The sequence below is a fragment of the Ranitomeya variabilis genome, chromosome 8 (genome assembly GCF_051348905.1).
Source record: "Ranitomeya variabilis isolate aRanVar5 chromosome 8, aRanVar5.hap1, whole genome shotgun sequence".
In the NCBI taxonomy this organism is placed as follows: domain Eukaryota; kingdom Metazoa; phylum Chordata; class Amphibia; order Anura; family Dendrobatidae; genus Ranitomeya; species Ranitomeya variabilis.
In genome coordinates, this window is record NC_135239.1 from 219,197,458 (window position 1) to 219,222,296 (window position 24,839).

The 24,839-nt window shown below is 54.6% G+C and overlaps 1 protein-coding gene across 4 annotated transcripts in view; it reads right to left on the minus strand.

The window, feature by feature from the left end:
* The window catches only part of DAG1 (dystroglycan 1), a 39,651-nt gene extending 15,274 nt beyond the window's left edge, over window positions 1-24,377 (minus strand). For 2 of the 4 annotated variants that reach the window (XR_013218518.1, XM_077277240.1), the window contains exons 1-2: window positions 7,017-7,169; window positions 2,371-2,696 (exon numbers count right to left, since the gene is read on the minus strand). Coding sequence is in view for 3 of the 4 variants with exons in the window: in XM_077277240.1 (XP_077133355.1) it covers window positions 2,371-2,634 (264 nt within the window). In the remaining variant the exon portion in view is untranslated. Of the gene's footprint in view, window positions 1-2,370; window positions 2,697-2,837; window positions 2,967-7,016; window positions 7,170-24,231 lie in introns of those variants that run through there. The other 2 variants (XM_077277241.1, XM_077277242.1) reach the window with 2 other exon arrangements.
* Between the last annotated feature and the right edge of the window lie 462 nt (window positions 24,378-24,839).

Below are 24,839 nucleotides of genomic sequence, written 5' to 3' on the forward strand. Positions count from 1 at the left end.
GGCAGAGGCCATCAGACACGCTCAGGGATGCTGGGACAGGGTGGAGGCCGTCAGATACCCTCAGGTACGCTGGGACATGGCAGGATTCTTACGATTGTCACCATTTTTATTTCTTATTCTCTTTTCTGTTCTTAATGGTTTGGGGGTCACATGATCCATGGGCACCCCATCAGGAGAGGCGCATATGAGGCGACATCCGTAAGACCCGGCCACGGTCCTCCGCGTTCTGTCCAGATACCCACCACGTTAATGAAATATAGAGGAGGGTGACCCTCAAGGACATGAAATGGTCTTCATCTCCCCCGAGGTGCGGATTTCCAGTGGTACCAATAGAGGGCGCTAATACTCCCCATCCGGCAGGTCACTGGTGCGTCCACACCCAGACAGTGTCACCGATAAGCACAGGACGCCCCGAACAGGACGCCCCGAGGCCTCGCGCTCTCAGGTGGTCGGGAGGAGACGCAGCATGCCCGCTTCCACATTCCAGCACCAGTACGCAGCTCCCTGCAACGTCCATGACCTTTACTGGGGGAGGGGAGCAGCCGCCATAATCTGCTCCCTGTGAAATCCTCCACATTCCAGGACACAAGACTGATCATTACAGGTTTACAGAGCGGGAGCAGCTGCAGGCCCCACTGGTGTACGGTATCCACTGCCGTCTCCCCCCACTGGTGTACGGTATCCACTGCCGTCTCCCCCCACTGGTGTACGGTATCCACTGCCGTCTCCCCCCACTGGTGTACGGTATCCACTGCCGTCTCCCCCCACTGGTGTACGGTATCCACTGCCGTCTCCCCCCACTGGTGTACGGTATCCACTGCCGTCTCCCCCCACTGGTGTACGGTATCCACTGCCGTCTCCCACTCGCCCCCAACTGGTGTACCGGGCCATGCCCTCCGGCTCCCCCTCCCCAGCGGTGAGTACCGGGCCGTGCCCTCCGGCTCCCCCTCCCCAGCGGTGTGTGCCGGGCCATGCCCTCCGGCTCCCCCTCCCCAGCGGTCAGTACCGGGCCGTGCCCTCCGGCTCCCCCTCCCCAGCGGTGAGTACCGGGCCGTGCCCTCCGGCTCCCCCTCCCCAGCGGTGAGTACCGGGCCGTGCCCTCCAGCTCCCCCTCTCCAGCGGTGAGTACCGGGCCGTGCCTTCCGGCTCCCCCTCCCCAGCGGTGAGTACCGGGCCATGCCCTCCGGCTCCCCCTCCCCAGCGGTGTGTACCGGGCCATGCCCTCCGGCTCCCCCTCCCCAGCGGTGAGTACCGGGCCATGCCCTCCGGCTCCCCCTCCCCAGCGGTCAGTACCGGGCCGTGCCCTCCGGCTCCCCCCCCCAGCGGTGTGTACCGGGCCATGCCCTCCGGCTCCCCCTCCCCAGCGGTCAGTACCGGGCCGTGCCCTCCGGCTCCCCCTCCCCAGCGGTCAGTACCGGGCCGTGCCCTCCGGCTCCCCCTCCCCAGCGGTCAGTACCGGGCCGTGCCCTCCGGCTCCCCCTCCCCAGCGGTCAGTACCGGGCCGTGCCCTCCGGCTCCCCCTCCCCAGCGGTCAGTACCGGGCCGTGCCCTCCGGCTCCCCCTCCCCAGCGGTCAGTACCGGGCCGTGCCCTCCGACTCCCCCTCCCCAGCGGTCAGTACCGGGCCGTGCCTTCCGGCTCCCCCTCCCCAGCGGTCAGTACCGGGCCGTGCCTTCCGGCTCCCCCTCCCCAGCGGTCAGTACCGGGCCGTGCCTTCCGGCTCCCCCTCCCCAGCGGTCAGTACCGGGCCGTGCCCTCCGGCTCCCCCTCCCCAGCGGTCAGTACCGGGCCGTGCCCTCCGACTCCCCCTTCCCAGCGGTCAGTACCGGGCCGTGCCCTCCGACTCCCCCTCCCCAGCGGTCAGTACCGGGCCGTGCCCTCCGACTCCCCCTCCCCAGCGGTCAGTACCGGGCCGTGCCCTCCGACTCCCCCTCCCCAGCGGTCAGTACCGGGCCGTGCCCTCCGACTCCCCCTCCCCAGCGGTCAGTACCGGGCCGTGCCTTCCGGCTCCCCCTCCCCAGCGGTCAGTACCGGGCCGTGCCCTCCGGCTCCCCCTCCCCAGCGGTCAGTACCGGGCCGTGCCCTCCGGCTCCCCCTCCCCAGCGGTCAGTACCGGGCCGTGCCCTCCGGCTCCCCCTCCCCAGCGGTCAGTACCGGGCCGTGCCCTCCGGCTCCCCCTCCCCAGCGGTCAGTACCGGGCCGTGCCCTCTGGCTCCCCCTCCCCAGCGGTCAGTACCGGGCCGTGCCCTCCGGCTCCCCCTCCCCAGCGGTCAGTACCGGGCCGTGCCCACCATAAGGTCTGTCCTGGAGCACACCACTGCGGTGGGTGGGCTGTTGATGGATCGATTGTTTCTGCCCCCACATCTCTCACCTGGATGGACTCTTCCCCGGCGGGCAGCAGATGGGTGGGCACGGTTATCCTGAACGCTCGGCCCACCAGAGTGGAGCTGTCAGGGATTCCACTCATTGGCGTCACGGTCTCTTTAACATCTGGGAAGAGGGAATGCATGGAGGCCTCGAGCTGAGGGTCCCAGTCGCGGTCCTGTCCCACAGCATCATTTGGCCAGACCGCCCACGCCGAGGAGGCCAAGACAAGCACCAGGAGGGTCCGGGGGGCATTCATCTCGGTCATCATCCTCTTGTGTCCGGCAGGATATGGGGGTCTCACTGGACACTATGGCCCCTCATTGCCGACATCTGAGGAAACAAAAATTAAGATGTGGTCAAGTCCACCATGCTTTACACTGCAGGCACAGAACAGGAGCACAGCCCCACAGAACATGGAGCCCCCCACCGCTGTCCTCCGTTCCCAGGTGTAAATTCTGGGGTCCCCATTACCAGACATCACAGGGCTCTCGTCAGACGTCCCGCACCAATACTGGAGATCAGCAGCGCAGAGACTCTGAGGCATCTCGTCAGCGGTCAGAGCACGGGGGGCCGCGGAGCCAACCCGCAGGAGACGAGGGGGCGGCAGTGCCAGGAATAGCCGCGGCCGGACAGTATTTATACCCACGGCGGCATTAGGTTACCAGGACTCCTCCAGTCACAGCCAGAGCTGCGGAGACGAGTCAGGTGGCGGCCATACCCCCACAGAGCATCACACAGCTGAGGTGCTGGGACAATGTATGAGCAGCAGAGACCACTGCACCAAACTCCACAGTGACCGCAGAGATCTGAGGATCCCCAGCGCTGGCCGGAGGGATCACACAGGGCGCAGCCATCTATAGGGCGCCCAGTATACAACACTGCCCATCCTTCAAGACCCCCACGAGGGGAACAATGTCATCCCACTGCTGCTGAGCCCACCCACACAAGTCAAGGAGGAGGGGCGTAACACATTCTACACGGGGGAGAGTCCAGGAGGCGGGGCGTAACATTCTGCACAAGGGAGTGTCCCATATATTCTATTCACAGGGAAGAGTCCAGGAGGCGGGGCGTAACATTCTGCACAAGGGAGTGTCCAGGAGGCAGGGCGTAACCCATATATTCTATTCACAGGGAAGAGTCCAGGAGGCGGGGCGTAACATTCTGCACAAGGGAGTGTCCCATATATTCTATTCACAGGGAAGAGTCCAGGAGGCGGGGCGTAACATTCTGCACAAGGGAGTGTCCAGGAGGCAGGGCGTAACCCATATATTCTATTCACAGGGAAGAGTCCAGGAGGCAGGGCGTAACATTCTACACAAGGGAGAGTCCAGCAGGTGGGGCATAACCCGCATATTCTAGTCAAAGAGGAGGGTCCAGGAGGCGGGGCGTAACCCATATATTCTATTCACAGAGGAGGGTCCAGGAGGCGGGGCGTAACATTCTACACAAGGGAGAGTCCAGCAGGTGGGGCATAACCCGCATATTCTAGTCAAAGAGGAGGGTCCAGGAGGCGGGGCGTAACCCATATATTCTATTCACAGAGGAGGGTCCAGGAGGCGGGGCGTAACATTCTACACAAGGGAGAGTCCAGGAGGCGAAGCATAACACGTATATTCTATACACAAGGGAGAGTCCAGGAGGAGGGGCGTAACCCATATATTCTATTCACAGAGGAGGGTCCAGGAGGCGGGGCGTAACATTCTACACAAGGGAGAGTCCAGGAGGCGAAGCATAACACGTATATTCTATACACAAGGGAGAGTCCAGGAGGAGGGGCGTAACATTCTGCACAAGGGAGAGTCCAGGAGGTGGGGCATAACCCGTATATTCTATTCACAGAGGAGGGTCCAGGAGGCGGGGCATAACCCGTATATTCGATACACAGGGGAGAGACAAGGAGGCGGGGCGTAACAAGTATATTCTATTCACAAGGAGAGTCCTCTACAGCCCTGAAAACACACCAGGCACTACTGCCCCCATCCTCCACACACACACTGGACACTACTGCCCCCATCCTCCACACACACACACAGGACACTACTGCCCCCATCCTCCACACACACACCGGACACTACTGCCCCCATCCTCCACACACACACCGGACACTACTGCCCCCATCCTCCACACACACCGGACACTACTGCCCCCATCCTCCACACACACCGGACACTACTGCCCCCATCCTCCACACACACACAGGACACTACTGCCCCCATCCTCCACACACACACAGGACACTACTGCCCCCATCCTCCACACACACACACAGGACACTACTGCCCCCATCCTCCACACACACCGGACACTACTGCCCCCATCCTCCACACACACACAGGACACTACTGCCCCCATCCTCCACACACACACAGGACACTACTGCCCCCATCCTCCACACACACACACAGGACACTACTGCCCCCATCCTCCACACACACACCGGACACTACTGCCCCCATCCTCCACACACACACCGGACACTACTGCCCCCATCCTCCACACACACACCGGACACTACTGCCCCCATCCTCCACACACACACCGGACACTACTGCCCCCATCCTCCACACACACACCGGACACTACTGCCCCCATCCTCCACACACACACAGGACACTACTGCCCCCATCCTCCACACACACCGGACACTACTGCCCCCATCCTCCACACACACACCGGACACTACTGCCCCCATCCTCCACACACACAGGACACTACTGCCCCCATCCTCCACACACACCGGACACTACTGCCCCCATCCTCCACACACACACCGGACACTACTGCCCCCATCCTCCACACACACCGGACACTACTGCCCCCATCCTCCACACACACACACCGGACACTACTGCCCCCATCCTCCACACACACCGGACACTACTGCCCCCATCCTCCACACACACACACACACACACACAGGACACTACTGCCCCCATCCTCCACACACACACACAGGACACTACTGCCCCCATCCTCCACACACACACCGGACACTACTGCCCCCATCCTCCACACACACACCGGACACTACTGCCCCCATCCTCCACACACACACCGGACACTACTGCCCCCATCCTCCACACACACACCGGACACTACTGCCCCCATCCTCCACACACACACCGGACACTACTGCCCCCATCCTCCACACACACACCGGACACTACTGCCCCCATCCTCCACACACACACAGGACACTACTGCCCCCATCCTCCACACACACCGGACACTACTGCCCCCATCCTCCACACACACACCGGACACTACTGCCCCCATCCTCCACACACACAGGACACTACTGCCCCCATCCTCCACACACACCGGACACTACTGCCCCCATCCTCCACACACACACCGGACACTACTGCCCCCATCCTCCACACACACCGGACACTACTGCCCCCATCCTCCACACACACACACCGGACACTACTGCCCCCATCCTCCACACACACCGGACACTACTGCCCCCATCCTCCACACACACCGGACACTACTGCCCCCATCCTCCACACACACCGCACACTACTGCCCCCATCCTCCACACACACACCGGACACTACTGCCCCCGTCCTCAACACACACACCGGACACTACTGCCCCCATCCTCCACACACACACACACCGGACACTACTGCCCCCATCCTCCACACACACACACACCGGACACTACTGCCCCCATCCTCCACACACACCGGACACTACTGCCCCCATCCTCCACACACACACAGGACACTACTGCCCCCATCCTCCACACACACACAGGACACTACTGCCCCCATCCTCCACACACACACACCGGACACTACTGCCCCCGTCCTCCACACACACACAGGACACTACTGCCCCCATCCTCCACACACACACACCGGACACTACTGCCCCCATCCTCCACACACACAGGACACTACTGCCCCCATCCTCCACACACACACACCGAACACTACTGCCCCCATCCTCCACACACACCGGACACTACTGCCCCCATCCTCCACACACACTGGACACTACTGCCCCCATCCTCCACACACACACAGGACACTACTGCCCCCATCCTCCACACACACACAGGACACTACTGCCCCCATCCTCCACACACACACAGGACACTACTGCCCCCATCCTCCACACACACCGGACACTACTGCCCCCATCCTCCACACACACACAGGACACTACTGCCCCCATCCTCCACACACACACAGGACACTACTGCCCCCATCCTCCACACACACCGGACACTACTGCCCCCATCCTCCACACACACAGGACACTACTGCCCCCATCCTCCACACACACACACAGGACACTACTGCCCCCATCCTCCACACACACCGAACACTACTGCCCCCATCCTCCACACACACCGGACACTACTGCCCCCATCCTCCACACACACCGGACACTACTGCCCCCATCCTCCACACACACAGGACACTACTGCCCCCATCCTCCACACACACACAGGACACTACTGCCCCCATCCTCCACACACACACCGGACACTACTGCCCCCATCCTCCACACACACCGGACACTACTGCCCCCGTCCTCCACACACACACCGGACACTACTGCCCCCGTCCTCCACACACACCGGACACTACTGCCCCCGTCCTCCACACACTTCCATGCCGTGGCCTCACGCACCGGTCGATCTCCGCTCCGTGTCCCGGGAGAGGCCTCTAGGGCCGCCGCTATCACACAGGCCTCCTCCGCCGCCAAAGTCGCAGTGTCCACCCCTACTCTGAATCTGCTCGTCCAGTCCTCCCCTGCTGCTTTGGTTCGCTCCGCCCCGTAGCTTTATGACCCCGCCCGGCTACATAAACTACCAGTTATGAGCGAGAGAAGCCAGTGGGCGTGTCCTAACAAGCATCCGCGCAGGGTCCTAAAGACCGACACAAGGCACTAGAGCGGCGGGAGATAGCGATCCCTGCCCCCACCGCGCATAGCACCGTCACCCCTATATAACACCCATCATCCACTATATAACACCCATCACCCCTATATAACACCCATCATCCACTATATAACACCCATCACCCCTATATAACACCCATCATCCACTATATAGCACCCATCACCCCTATATAACACCCATCATCCACTATATAACACCCATCATCCACTATATAACACCCATCATCCACTATATAACGCCCATCAGCCCCTATATAACACCCATCATCCACTATATAGCACCCATCAGCCCTTATATAACACCCATTATCCACTATATAACACCCATCATTCACTATATAACACCCATCATCCCCTATATAGCACCCATTACCCCTATATAACACCCATCAGCCCTATATAACACCCATCAGCCCCTATATAACACGCATCACCCCTATATAACACGCATCACCCCTATATAACACCCATCATCCCCTATATAGCACCCATTACCCCTATATAACACCCATCAGCCCCTATATAACACGCATCACCCCTATATAACACGCATCACCCCTATATAACACGCATCACCCACTATATAACACCCATTACCCCTATATAACACCCATCAGCCCCTATATAGCACCCATCACCCTACATAACACGCATCACCCCTATATAACACCCATCATCCACTATATAGCACCCATCATCCACTATATAACACCCATCATCCACTATATAGCACCCATTACCCCTATATAACACCCATCATCCCCTATATAGCACCCATTACCCCTATATAACACCCATCACCCCTATATAACACCCATCATCCCCTATATAGCACCCATCACCCTATATAACACGCATCACCCCTATATAACACCCATCATCCACTATATAACACCCATCACCCTATATAACACGCATCACCCCTATATAACACCCATCATCCACTATATAACACCCATCACCCCTATATAACACCCATCATCCACTATATAACACCCATCATCCACTATATAACACCCATCAGCCCCTATATAACACCCATCATCCACTATATAACACCCATCATGCACTATATAACACCCATCACCCCTATATAACACCCATCATCCACTATATAACACCCATCACCCCTATATAACACCCATCATCCACTATATAACACCCATCATCCACTATATAACACCCATCATGCACTATATAACACCCATCAGCCCCTATATAACACCCATCATCCACTATATAACACCCATCATGCACTATATAACACCCATCACCCCTATATAACACCCATCATCCACTATATAACACCCATCACCCCTATATAACACCCATCATCCACTATATAACACCCATCATCCACTATATAACACCCATCATCCACTATATAACACCCATCATCCACTATATAACACCCATCATCCACTATATAACACCCATCATCCACTATATAACACCCATCATCCACTATATAACGCCCATCAGCCCCTATATAACACCCATCATCCACTATATAGCACCCATCAGCCCTTATATAACACCCATTATCCACTATATAACACCCATCATTCACTATATAACACCCATCATCCGCTATATAGCACCCATTACCCCTATATAACACCCATCATCCCCTATATAGCACCCATTACCCCTATATAACACCCATCAGCCCTATATAACACCCATCAGCCCCTATATAACACGCATCACCCCTATATAACACGCATCACCCCTATATAACACCCATCATCCACTATATAACACCCATTACCCCTATATAACACCCATCAGCCCCTATATAGCACCCATCACCCTACATAACACGCATCACCCCTATATAATACCCATCATCCACTATATAGCACCCATCATCCACTATATAACACCCATCATCCCCTATATAGCACCCATTACCCCTATAAAACACCCATCATCCCCTATATAGCACCCATTACCCTATATAACACGCATCACCCACTATATAACACCCATCACCCCTATATAACACCCATCATCCACTATATAGCACCCATTACCCTATATAACACGCATCATCCACTATATAACACCCATCACCCCTATATAACACCCATCATCCACTATATAACACCCATCATCCACTATATAACACCCATTACCCCTATATAACACCCATCACCCCTATATAACACCCATCACCCCTATATAGCACCCATTATCCACTATATAACACCCATCAGCCCCTATATAGCACCCATCACCCCTATATAACACCCATCATCCACTATATAGCACGCATCATCCACTATATAACACCCATCATTCACTATATAACACCCATCACCCCTATATAACACCCATCATCCACTATATAACACCCATCATCCACTATATAACACCCATCATGCACTATATAACACCCATCAGCCCCTATATAACACCCATCATCCACTATATAACACCCATCATGCACTATATAACACCCATCACCCCTATATAACACCCATCATCCACTATATAACACCCATCACCCCTATATAACACCCATCATCCACTATATAACGCCCATCAGCCCCTATATAACACCCATCAGCCCCTATATAACACCCATCATCCACTATATAACACCCATTATCCACTATATAACACCCATCATTCACTATATAACACCCATCATCCGCTATATAGCACCCATTACCCCTATATAACACCCATCATCCCCTATATAGCACCCATTACCCCTATATAACACCCATCAGCCCTATATAACACCCATCAGCCCCTATATAACACACATCACCCCTATATAACACGCATCACCCCTATATAACACCCATCATCCACTATATAACACCCATTACCCCTATATAACACCCATCAGCCCCTATATAGCACCCATCACCCTACATAACACGCATCACCCCTATATAATACCCATCATCCACTATATAGCACCCATCATCCACTATATAACACCCATCATCCCCTATATAGCACCCATTACCCCTATAAAACACCCATCATTCCCTATATAGCACCCATCATCCACTATATAACACCCATCATCCACTATATAACACCCATCATCCACTATATAACACCCATTACCCCTATATAACACCCATCACCCCTATATAGCACCCATTATCCACTATATAACACCCATCAGCCCCTATATAGCACCCATCACCCCTATATAACACCCATCATCCACTATATAGCACGCATCATCCACTATATAACACCCATCATTCACTATATAGAACCCATCAGCCCCTATATAACACCCATCATCCACTATATAGCACCCATTACCCCTATATAACACCCATCATCCCCTATATAGCACCCATTACCCCTATATAACACCCATCACCCCTATATAGCACCCATCACCCCTATATAGCACCCATCACCCTATATAGCACCCATCATCCACTATATAACACCCATCATGCACTATATAACACCCATCATCCACTATATAACACCCATCATGCACTATATAACACCCATCATCCACTATATAACACCCATCATGCACTATATAACACCCATCACCCCTATATAACACCCATCATCCACTATATAACACCCATCACCCCTATATAACACCCATCATCCACTATATAACACCCATCATCCACTATATAACACCCATTACCCCTATATAACACCCATCCCCCCTATATAGCACCCATTATCCACTATATAACACCCATCAGCCCCTATATAGCACCCATCACCCCTATATAACACCCATCATCCACTATATAGCACGCATCATCCACTATATAACACCCATCATCCACTATATAGCACCCATCATTCACTATATAGCACCCATCATCCACTATATAACACCCATCAGCCCCTATATAACACCCATCATCCACTATATAGCACCCATCATCCACTATATAACACCCATCATCCACTATATAACACCCATCACCCCTATATAGCACCCATCAGCCCCTATATAACACCCATCATCCCCTATATAGCACCCATCACCCCTATATAGCACCCATCACCCCTATATAACGCCCATCATCCCCTATATAACGCCCATCATCCCTATATAACACCCATCATCCAATATATAACACCCATCAGCCCCTATATAACACCCATCAGCCCCTATATAACACCCATCATCCCTTATATAGCACCCATCAGCCCTTATATAACACCCATCAGCCCTTATATAACACCCATTATCCACTATATAACACCCATCATTCAGTATATAACACCCATCATCCCCTATATAGCACCCATCATCCCCTATATAGCACCCATTACCCCTATATAACACCCATCATCCCCTATATAGCACCCATCAGCCCCTATATAACACCCATCATCCACTATATAACGCCCATCAGCCCCTATATAACACCCATCAGCCCCTATATAACACCCATCAGCCCCTATATAACACCCATCATCCACTATATAGCACCCATCAGCCCTTATATAACACCCATTATCCACTATATAACACCCATCAGCCCCTATATAGCACCCATTACCCCTATATAACACCCATCATCCCCTATATAGCACCCATTACCCCTATATAACACCCATTACCCCTATATAACACCCATCACCCCTATATAACACCCATCAGCCCCTATATAACACCCATCACCCCTATATAACACGCATCACCCCTATATAACACCCATCATCCACTATATAACACCCATTACCCCTATATAACACCCATCAGCCCCTATATAACACCCATCATCCCCTATATAGCACCCATTACCCCTATATAACACCCATCAGCCCCTATATAACACCCATCACCCCTATATAGCACCCATCACCCTATATAACACGCATCACCCCTATATAACACCCATCATCCACTATATAACACCCATCATCCACTATATAACACCCATCACCCCTATATAGCACCCATCAGCCCCTATATAACACCCATCAGCCCCTATATAACACCCATTACCCTATATAACACCCATCACCCCTATATAACACCCATCATCCACTATATAACACCCATCATCCACTATATAACACCCATCATCCATTATATAGCACCCATTACCCCTATATAACACCCATCAGCCCCTATATAACACCCATCACCCCTATATAACACCCATCACCCCTATATAGCACCCATCACCCTATATAACACCCATCATCCACTATATAACACCCATCATCCACTATATAACACCCATCACCCCTATATAGCACCCATCATCGCCTATATAGCACCCATCACCTCTATATAACACCCATCACCCCTATATAACACCCATCATCCACTATATAGCACCCATTACCCCTATATAACACCCATCAGCCCCTATATAACACCCATCACCCTATATAACACCCATCACCCTATATAACACCCATCACCCCTATATAACACCCATCATCCACTATATAACACCCATCATCCACTATATAGCACCCATTACCCCTATATAACACCCATCATCCACTATATAGCACCCATTACCCCTATATAACACCCATCACCCTATATAACACCCATCACCCTATATAACACCCATCACCCCTATATAACACCCATCATCCACTATATAGCACCCATTACCCCTATATAACACCCATCATCCACTATATAGCACCCATTACCCCTATATAACACCCATCAGCCTATATAACACCCATCATCCACTATATAACACCCATCATCCACTATATAACACCCATCATCCACTATATAACACCCATCATCCACTATATAGCACCCATTACCCCTATATAACACCCATCATCCACTATATAACACCCATCAGCCCCTATATAACACCCATCAGCCCCTATATAACACCCATCAGCCTATATAACACGCATCACCCCTATATAACACCCATCAGGCCCTATATAACACCCATCATCCACTATATAACACCCATCACCCCTATATAACACCCATCATCCATTATATATCACCCATCATCCCCTATATAACACCCATCACCCCTATATAGCACCCATCACCCTATATAACACCCATCATCCACTATATAACACCCATCATCCACTATATAACACCCATCACCCCTATATAGCACCCATCACCCTATATAACACCCATCACCCCTATATAACACCCATCACCCCTATATAACACCCATCATCCACTATATAACACCCATCATCCCCTATATAACACCCATCACCCCTATATAGCACCCATCACCCTATATAACACCCATCACCCCTATATAACACCCATCACCCCTATATAACACCCATCACCCCTATATAACACCCATCATCCACTATATAACACCCATCACCCCTATATAACACCCATCATCCACTATATAACACCCATCACCCCTATATAGCACCCATCATCGCCTATATAGCACCCATCACCTCTATATAACACCCATCATTCCCTATATAACACCCATCATCCACTATATAACACCCATCATCCCCTATATAACACCCATCACCCCTATATAGCACCCATCACCCTATATAACACCCATCACCCCTATATAACACCCATCACCCCTATATAACACCCATCACCCCTATATAACACCCATCATCCACTATATAACACCCATCACCCCTATATAACACCCATCATCCACTATATAACACCCATCACCCCTATATAACACCCATCATGCACTATATATCACCCATCATCAACTATATAACAGTCACCCCCATATAACACAGTCACCCCTTACATAACACAGTCACCCCCTGTATAACACAGTCACCCCTTACATAACACTCATCACCCCCATATAACAGTCACCCCCTGTATAACACAGTCACCCCCTACATAACACAGTCACCCCCATATAACACAGTCACCCCCTGTATAACACAGTCACCCCCTGTATAACACAGTCACCCCCATATAACACAGTCACCCCCATATAACACAGTCACCCCCATATAACAAAGGTCACCACCTATATAACACCATCACCCATCACGCGGCATTATACTCCAGCACTGGACCTGTAGAGGGTGAGAAAATAATTAATATTGTTTCAAACAATCCAGAGTTGGAGGACGAGGATTCTCTGGAACTGGATAACACCTTTAACACTTTTGTCTTGTTTACAGCTCGTTGCCTAGGAGACCGACCTCCGCTGCCTTCTAGCTTGTAAGCGCTGCAATAAATGTGTTGGGGATTAGGAGGTACCAGACATCACACTGCCCAATGGATAGAGCTGGCGAGAACGTTCCGATGTCTAGCAGCGGTGGACGGTTTCCAAGGCAACGAGATGAAAATAAAAATGTTAATATCTCAAAAATCACAAATTGCCAAATGGAGATCACTAAATGATAGACCTTGGGTCTAGTAATTAACAACGCTGATTGCGGAACTGGTACTTCTGTGCCGATATCTCTAGAATAAGAAGAAAAGAGAGTAATAAAGAGAGCGAGAAGGAGTGCGGAGAGACGAGGGCTATAAGGAGTGCGGAGAGACGAGGGCTATAAGGAGTGCGGAGAGACGAGGGCTATAAGGAGTGCGGAGAGACGAGGGCTATAAGGAGTGCGGAGAGACGAGGGCTATAAGGAGTGCGGAGAGACGAGGGCTATAAGGAGTGCGGAGAGACGAGGGCTATAAGGAGTGCGGAGAGACGAGGGCTATAAGGAGTGCGGAGAGACGAGGGCTATAAGGAGTGCGGAGAGAGTTATAAGGAGTGCGGAGAGTGTTATAAGGAGTGCGGAGAGAGTTATAAGGAGTGCGGAGAGAGTTATAAGGAGTGCGGAGAGAGTTATAAGGAGTGCGGAGAGAGTTATAAGGAGTGCGGAGAGAGTTATAAGGAGTGCGGAGAGAGTTATAAGGAGTGCGGAGAGAGTTATAAGGAGTGCGGAGAGAGTTATAAGGAGTGCGGAGAGAGTTATAAGGAGTGCGGAGAGAGTTATAAGGAGTGCGGAGAGAGTTATAAGGAGTGCGGAGAGAGTTATAAGGAGTGCGGAGAGAGTTGTAAAGAGAGAGTTGTAAAGAGAGAGTTATAAGGAGTAAGGAGAGAGGAGTGTTATAAGGAGTTAGGAGAGTTATAAGGAGTAAGGAGAGAGGAGTGTTATAAGGAGTTAGGAGAGTTATAAGGAGTGTTATGAGGACTAAGGGGAGCAAAAAAGACTAAGGGTAAGAGTAATAAACAGTACAACTCTTAGCAGTATCATGAAGATGCCACCTGGAGAGGACTCACACATCTATAGGAGCTTTGTGACCTTTTCAGATGTTGTGCAGAAAGAGCAGTAGGTGAGCTGTGACATCACCTCTATGGGAGAGTGGGAGATGATGCACCCCCGCTCATTATACTGGGGATTGATGCGACCCCCCCGCTCGTCATACTGGGGATTGAGGCGCCCCCCCCTCGTCATACTGGTGGATAATGCGCCCCCGCTGTCATACTGGTGGATAATGCACCCCTGCTCGTCATACTGGTGGATAATGCACTGCCCGCTCGTCATACTGGTGGATAATGCGCCCCCGCTCGTCATACTGGTGGATAATGCGCCCCCGCTCGTCATACTATTGGTTAATGCGCCCCCGCTCGTCATGCTGGTGGATAATGCACCCCCGCTCGTCATACTGGTGGATGATGCACCCCAGCTCGTCACACTGCTGGATAATGCGCCTCTGCTAGTCATACTGGTGGATAATGCGCCCCCGCTCGTCATACTGGTGGATGATGCACCCCAGCTCGTCACACTGCTGGATAATGCACCTCTGCTCGTCATACTGGTGGATGATGCACCCCAGCTTGTCACACTGCTGGATAATGCGCCTCTGCTCGTCATACTGGTGGATGATGCACCCCAGCTCGTCACACTGCTGGATAATGCGCCTCTGCTAGTCATACTGGTGGATTATGCACCCCAGCTCGTCACACTGCTGGATAATGCGCCTCTGCTAGTCATACTGGTGGATAATGCACCCCCGCTCGTCATACTGGTGGATGATGCACCCCAGCTCGTCACACTGCTGGATACTGCGCCCCCGCTCGTCATACTGGTGGATAATGCGCCCCCGCTCGTCATACTGGTGGATTATGCACCCCAGCTTGTCACACTGCTGGATAATGCGCCCCCGCTCGTCATACTGGTGGATAATGCGCCCCCGCTCGTCATACTATTGGTTAATGCGCCCCCGCTCGTCATGCTGGTGGATAATGCACCCCCGCTCGTCATACTGGTGGATGATGCACCCCAGCTCGTCACACTGCTGGATAATGCGCCTCTGCTCGTCATACTGGTGGATAATGCGCCCCCGCTCGTCATACTATTGGTTAATGCGCCCCCGCTCGTCATGCTGGTGGATAATGCACCCCCGCTCGTCATACTGGTGGATAATGCGCCCCAGCTCGTCACACTGCTGGATAATGCGCCTCTGCTAGTCATACTGGTGGATAATGCGCCCCCGCTCGTCATACTGGTGGATAATGCGCCCCCGCTCGTCATGCTGGTGGATAATGCACCCCCGCTCGTCACACTGCTGGATAATGTGCCTCCGCTGGTCATACTGGTGGATAATGCGCCCCCGCTCGTCATACTGGTGGATAATGCGCCCCCGCTCGTCATACTGGTGGATAATGCGCCCCCGCTCGTCATACTGGTGGATAATGCGCCCCCGCTCGTCATGCTGGTGGATAATGCGCCCCCGCTCGTCATACTGGTGGATAATGCGCCCCCGCTCGTCATACTGGTGGATAATGCGCCCCAGCTTGTCACACTGCTGGATAATGTGCCTCCGCTGGTCATACTGGTGGATAATGCGCCCCAGCTTGTCACACTGCTGGATAATGTGCCTCCGCTGGTCATACTGGTGGATAATGCATCCCCGCTTGTCATACTGGGGGATGATGCACCCCCGCTCATTATACTGGGGATTGATGGCCCCCCTTATCGTACTGCTGGATAATGCGCCCCCGCTCATCATACTGGGGATGATGCATCCTCGCTCGTCGTACTGGGGGATAATGAGCCCCACTTGTAAAACTGGGGGATGATGCACCCCCCACTCGTTGTGCTGGGGGACTTTCAGTAAACGTTACAGAGAAGATATAGGAAAATTTCTGCTTAGGAATCTTTCCATCTGAGTGGGACTTGAGGGCCAGTGCTTCACAGAGGGGGAGGGGAAAGATGAGACCACATTTCTCACTCTCTCTAAAGGTACCGTCACATTAAGCGACGCTGCAGCGATAGCGACAGCGATGCCGATCGCTGCAGCGTCGCTGTTTGGTCGCTGGAGAGCTGTCACACAGACCGCTCTCCAGCGACCAACGATGCCGAGGTCCCCGGGTAACCAGGGTAAGCATCGGGTTGCTAAGCGCAGGGCCGCGCTTAGTAACCCGATGTTTACCCTGGTTACCAGCGTAAAAGTTAAAAAAACAAACACTACATACTCACCAGCGCGTCCCCCAGCCTCTGCTTCCTGACACTGACTGAGCTCCGGCCCTAACAGCAGAGCGGTGACGTCACCGCTGTGCTTTCACTTTCAGTTTAGGGCCGGCGCTCAGTCAGTGTCAGGAAGCAGAGGCTGGGGGACGCGCAGGTGAGCATGTACTGTTTGTTTTTTTAACTTTTACGCTTGTAACCAGGGTAAACATCGGGTTACTAAGCGCGGCCCTGCGCTTAGTAACCCGATGTTTACCCTGGTTACCAGTGTAAAATATCGCTGGTATCCTTGCTTTTGCTGTCAAACACGGCGATACACGGCGACCTAGCGACCAAATAAAGTGCAGACCTTCTAGCAGCGACCAGCAATTTCACAGCGGGATCCAGATCGCTGCTGCGTGTCAAATACAGCGATATCGCTATCCAGGTCGCTGCAACGTCACGGATTGCTGGCGATATCGCCTAGTGTGACGGTACCTTAACTCCCCAGTCACAGACACCATCTACTGGCAGCCATGTTCTTGTGCACAGGGCAAGCAAACACGGAAGACAACCCTGCAGGATTAGGGCCCCTTCACACTGGTCGATTCTGCTACGATTACGACGCATTTGCGTCATATTCGACATCGCAGTACGAGCTCGTAGCCAGCGGTCACACTCTACGATGTTAACGCTTTTTCTGACGTAGTTGCGATGTGAACGTCACGCGTCGCAATCGTACGCTACCCTTCACACCGCCATAGTCCTACGACTCCGAGCGTGACGTATTACCAGCATGGGCGTGCTAAAACGTCACGCCCAATCAGGAGACAGGTATGCGGAAGCCCAACCCACGTAGTCGCATTACGAGCTCGTATGACCGCCGTCACATACTACGATTTCGACCGCCACAGCGGGACATTTACGACGAAAGAAAGTTCTGCTCTTTCTTTCACATCGTACGATGCTGGGCTGCGTCGCAAATCGTAACGCCATGTCACACTTTGCAACCTCGGAACGAGGACGGATAAACGTCACAAATCGAACGCTCGTTCAGACTTTGATTGCACAGTGTGAAGGGGCCCTTAGACAAAGGCCAAAGACCCAGGGGCGCCATAGATGTGGAGACCAGCACCAGGGGCGCCATAGATGTGGAGACCAGCACCATGGGCGCCATACATGTGGAGACCAGCACCATGGGCGCCATACATGTGGAGACCAGCACCATGGGAGCCATACATGTGGAGACCAGCACCATGGGAGCCATACATGTGGAGACCAGCACCATGGGAGCCATACATGTGGAGACCAGCACCATGGGAGCCATACATGTGGAGACCAGCACCATGGGAGCCATACATGTGGAGACCAGCACCATGGGAGCCATACATGTGGAGACCAGCACCATGGGAGCCATACATGTGGAGACCAGCACCATGGGAGCCATACATGTGGAGACCAGCACCATGGGAGCCATACATGTGGAGACCAGCACCATGGGAGCCATACATGTGGAGACCAGCACCATGGGAGCCATACATGTGGAGACCAGCACCATGGGCGCCATACATGTGGAGACCAGCACCATGGGAGCCATACATGTGGAGACCAGCACCATGGGAGCCATACATGTGGAGACCAGCACCATGGGAGCCATACATGTGGAGACCAGCACCATGGGAGCCATACATGTGGAGACCAGCACCATGGGAGCCATACATGTGGAGACCAGCACCATGGGAGCCATACATGTGGAGACCAGCACCATGGGAGCCATACATGTGGAGACCAGCACCATGGGAGCCATACATGTGGAGACCAGCACCATGGGAGCCATACATGTGGAGACCAGCACCATGGGAGCCATACATGTGGAGACCAGCACCATGGGAGCCATACATGTGGAGACCAGCACCATGGGAGCCATACATGTGGAGACCAGCACCATGGGAGCCATACATGTGGAGGCCAGCACCATGGGAGCCATACATGTGGAGACCAGCACCATGGGAGCCATACATGTGGAGACCAGCACCATGGGAGCCATACATGTGGAGACCAGCACCATGGGAGCCATACATGTGGAGACCAGCACCATGGGAGCCATACATGTGGAGGCCAGCACCAGGGGAGCCATACATGTGGAGACAGCACCATGGGAGCCATACATGTGGAGACCAGCACCATGGGAGCCATACATGTGGAGACCAGCACCATGGGAGCCATACATGCGGAGACCAGCACCAGGGGAGCCATACATGCGGAGACCAGCACCAGGGGAGCCATACATGCGGAGACAGCACCATGGGAGCCATACATGTGGAGACCAGCACCATGGGAGCCATACATGTGGAGGCCAGCACCATGGGAGCCATACATGTGGAGACCAGCACCATGGGAGCCATAGATGAGGAGACCAGCACCATGGGAGCCATACATGTGGAGGCCAGCACCATGGGAACCATACATGTGGAGATCAGTGCCGCCCATCCTGGGTTTAGCACATATGAAGATTATTATAAAAGTATTTGAATAAGTTTTTCATCTGGACTCAACATCAATATCTCGGTGTGAACGATCCCGATCAGATCCATGTACAGCCTCTGCTGTTCGGGGCTGGTGTGACCATGTGTCAGGTCGGGGACCCTCTTGGTAGATTCGGTGTCCCCAATGACCTCCGTCCCTAAGAGCAGAGCGATTGTCTCACAGGATTCCTGTTCCCATGGAAACATGACGGGAGCATTTTTCATGTGTTGGAATCTGCAGAGCGTTGTCCGCTGCAACAAGACCCTAACACATGCAGCTCACAAATGGAGAACTACAAGCTCCAGCAGAACCTGGAGATCTCTGCGCTATAATGCAAGATCTCCTCAATGTGGGGAACGGGCAGTGATGGCCGCCAGTGATTACTAAGGATCTAAGCCAAAACTGAGGGGTCAAGGAAACCCCCGATCCTGCTGATGGCATGTTACAGGCAGGTACAGGGTGTGGGGGTACAACGTATTATATGGGGGCACAGTGCAGGGTGTGGGGGTACAACGTATTATATGGGGGCACAGTGCAGGGTGTGGGGGTACAACGTATTATATGGGGGCACAGTGCAGGGTGTGGGGGTACAACGTATTATATGGGGGCACAGTGCAGGGTGTGGGGGCACAACGTATTATATGGGGGCACAGCGCAGGGTGTGGGGGCACAACGTATTATATGGGGGCACAGCGCAGGGTGTGGGGGCACAACGTATTATATGGGGGTACAACGCATTATGTGGGGGCACAGCGCAGAGTGTGGGGGTACAGCGTATTATATGAGGGCACAGCGCAGGGTGTGGGGGGACGTATTATATGGGGGCACAGCGCAGGGTGTGGGGGGATTATATGGGGGCACAGCGCAGGGTGTGGGGGTACAGCGTATTATATGGGGGCACAGCGCAGGGTGTGGGGGTACAGCGTATTATATGGGGGCACAGCGCAGTGTGTAGAGGTACAACATATTATATGGGGGCACAGCGCAGGGTGTGGGGGTACAACGTATTAAGTGGGGGCACAGCGTAGGGTGTGGGGGTACAGCGTATTATATGAGGGCACAGCGCAGGGTGTGGGGAGGACGTATTATATGGTGGCACACCGTATTATGTGGGGGCACAGCGCAGGGTGTGGGGGTACAGCGTATTATGTGGGGGCACAGCGCAGGGTGTGGGGGGGACGTATTATATGGGGGCACAGCGCAGGGTATGGGGGGGACGTATTATATGGGGGCACAGCGCAGGGTGTGGGGGGGGACACAGCACAGGGTGTGGGGGGGGGGACACAGCACAGGGTGTGGGGGGACGTATTATATGGGGGCACAGCGCAGGGTGTGGGGGGGACGTATTATATGGGGGCACAGCGCAGGGTGTGGGGGGACGTATTATATGGGGGCACAGCGCAGGGTGTGGGGGGGACGTATTATATGGGGGCACAGCGCAGGGTGTGGGGGGGACGTATTATATGGGGGCACAGCGCAGGGTGTGGGGGGACGTATTATATGGGGGCACAGCGCAAGGTGTGGGGGGGCGTATTATATGGGGGCACAGCGCAGGGTGTGGGGGGACGTATTATATGGGGGCACAGCGCAGGGTGTGGGGGGGACGTATTATATGGGGGCACAGCGCAGGGTGTGGGGGGGACGTATTATATGGGGGCACAGCGCAGGGTGTGGGGGGGACATATTATATGGGGGCACAGCGCAAGGTGTGGGGGGGCGTATTATATGGGGGCACAGCGCAGGGTGTGGGGGGACGTATTATATCGGGGCACAGCGCAGGGTGTGGGGGGGACGTATTATATGGGGGCACAGCGCAGGGTGTGGGGGGGACGTATTATATGGGGGCACAGCGCAGGGTGTGGGGGCACAGCGCAGGGTGTGGGGGGGACGTATTATATGGGGGCACAGCGCAGGGTGTGGGGGGACATTTTATATGGGGGCACAGCGCAAGGTGTGGGGGGGCGTATTATATGGGGGCACAGCGCAGGGTGTGGGGGGACGTATTATATCGGGGCACAGCGCAGGGTGTGGGGGGGACGTATTATATGGGGGCACAGCGCAGGGTGTGGGGGGGACGTATTATATGGGGGCACAGCGCAGGGTGTGGGGGGGACATATTATATGGGGGCACAGCGCAGGGTGTGGGGGGGACATATTATATGGGGCACAGCGCAGGGTGTGGGGGGGACGTATTATATGGGGCACAGCGCAGGGTGTGGGGGGGGACGTATTATATGGGGCACAGCGCAGGGTGTGGGGGGACGTATTATATGGGGCACAGCGCAGGGTGTGGGGGGACGTATTATATGGGGCGCAGGGTGTGGGGGGACGTATTATATGGGGCGCAGGGTGTGGGGGGACGTATTATATGGGGGCACAGCGCAGGGTGTGGGGGGGACGTATTATATGGGGCACAGCGCAGGGTGTGGGGGGACGTATTATATGGGGGCACAGCGCAGGGTGTGGGGGGGACGTATTATATGGGGCACAGCGCAGGGTGTGGGGGGACGTATTATATGGGGGCACAGCGCAGGGTGTGGGGGGGACGTATTATATGGGGCACAGCGCAGGGTGTGGGGGGACGTATTATATGGGGCGCAGGGTGTGGGGGGACGTATTATATGGGGGCACAGCGCAGGGTGTGGGGGGGACGTATTATATGGGGCCACAGCGCAGGGTGTGGGGAAAACGTATTATATGGGGGCACAGCGCAGGGTGTGGGGGGGACGTATTATATGGGGCACAGCGCAGGGTGTGGGGGGGACGTATTATATGGGGCACAGCGCAGGGTGTGGGGGGGACATATTATATGGGGGCACAGCGCAGGGTGTGGGGGGACGTATTATATGGGGCACAGCGCAGGGTGTGGGGGGACGTATTATATGGGGCACAGCGCAGGGTGTGGGGGGACGTATTATATGGGGCGCAGGGTGTGGGGGGACGTATTATATGGGGCGCAGGGTGTGGGGGGACGTATTATATGGGGGCACAGCGCAGGGTGTGGGGGGGACGTATTATATGGGGCACAGCGCAGGGTGTGGGGGGACGTATTATATGGGGGCACAGCGCAGGGTGTGGGGGGGACGTATTATATGGGGCACAGCGCAGGGTGTGGGGGGACGTATTATATGGGGGCACAGCGCAGGGTGTGGGGGGGACGTATTATATGGGGCACAGCGCAGGGTGTGGGGGGACGTATTATATGGGGCGCAGGGTGTGGGGGGACGTATTATATGGGGGCACAGCGCAGGGTGTGGGGGGGACGTATTATATGGGGCCACAGCGCAGGGTGTGGGGAAAACGTATTATATGGGGGCACAGCGCAGGGTGTGGGGGGGACGTATTATATGGGGCACAGCGCAGGGTGTGGGGGGGACGTATTATATGGGGCACAGCGCAGGGTGTGGGGGGGACGTATTATATGGGGCACAGCGCAGGGTGTGGGGGGGACGTATTATATGGGGGCACAGCGCAGGGTGTGGGGGGGACGTATTATATGGGGCACAGCGCAGGGTGTGGGGGGACGTATTATATGGGGCGCAGGGTGTGGGGGGACGTATTATATGGGGGCACAGCGCAGGGTGTGGGGGGGACGTATTATATGGGGCCACAGCGCAGGGTGTGGGGAAAACGTATTATATGGGGCACAGCGCAGGGTGTGGGGGGGACGTATTATATGGGGCACAGCGCAGGGTGTGGGGGGGACGTATTATATGGGGCACAGCGCAGGGTGTGGGGGGGACATATTATATGGGGGCACAGCGCAGGGTGTGGGGGGACGTATTATATGGGGCACAGCGCAGGGTGTGGGGGGGACGTATTATATGGGGGCACAGCGCAGGGTGTGGGGGGGACGTATTATATGAGGGCACAGCGCAGGGTGTGGGGGGGACGTATTATATGAGGGCACAGCGCAGGGTGTGGGGGGGACGTATTATATGCCTCTGAGGCACTGTGCGCTGAGATGGTCGCGCAGTGTCTGAGGGTCGCAGTGTCGGGGGTCGCGGTGTCTGAGGGGGTCGCGCAGTGTCTGAGGGGGTCGCGGTACCTTCCATGTCCCGCAGCCTCGCTCCCGGTTGCAGCCTCCACACCGGCACACACCGGAGGCCTCGTCCTGCAAGAAGCCAAACAGCCGCCCATTCCCGCCCCCTCCCAGAGAAGCCGCCGCTGATTGGCTGCAGCCGCCTCCAATAGTGACGGGCGGCACGGACTGTCAGCAGCAGCGGCCGCCGGTGCCGGAAGGGTTAACGCTGCTCTCCTGCAGCCTGCTGGTCAGACACCAGAGAACACAGGCTGCACAGCCCGGAGCCCCGCCCACAGCCCCGCCCACCGCTGTGTCATCTGCCCCGCCCACCGCTGTGTCATCTGCCCCACACTGTGTCCTGGGGGCTGCTGCTACACTGCACCAAACACTCAGCAGTGAGGACGCTCACCTCAGGAGACTCCATGAAGGAGGCAGAGAAAACATATATCCTGCTGGGGAGAAGAAAGCGGCGCCGTATGTGAGCGCGGGGGAGAGAGCGGCGCCGTATGTGAGCGCGGGGGAGAGAGCGGCGCCGTATGTGAGCGCGGGGGAGAGAGCGGCGCAGTATGTGAGCGCGGGGGAGAGAGCGGCGCCGTATGTGAGCGCGGGGGAGAGAGCGGCGCCGTATGTGA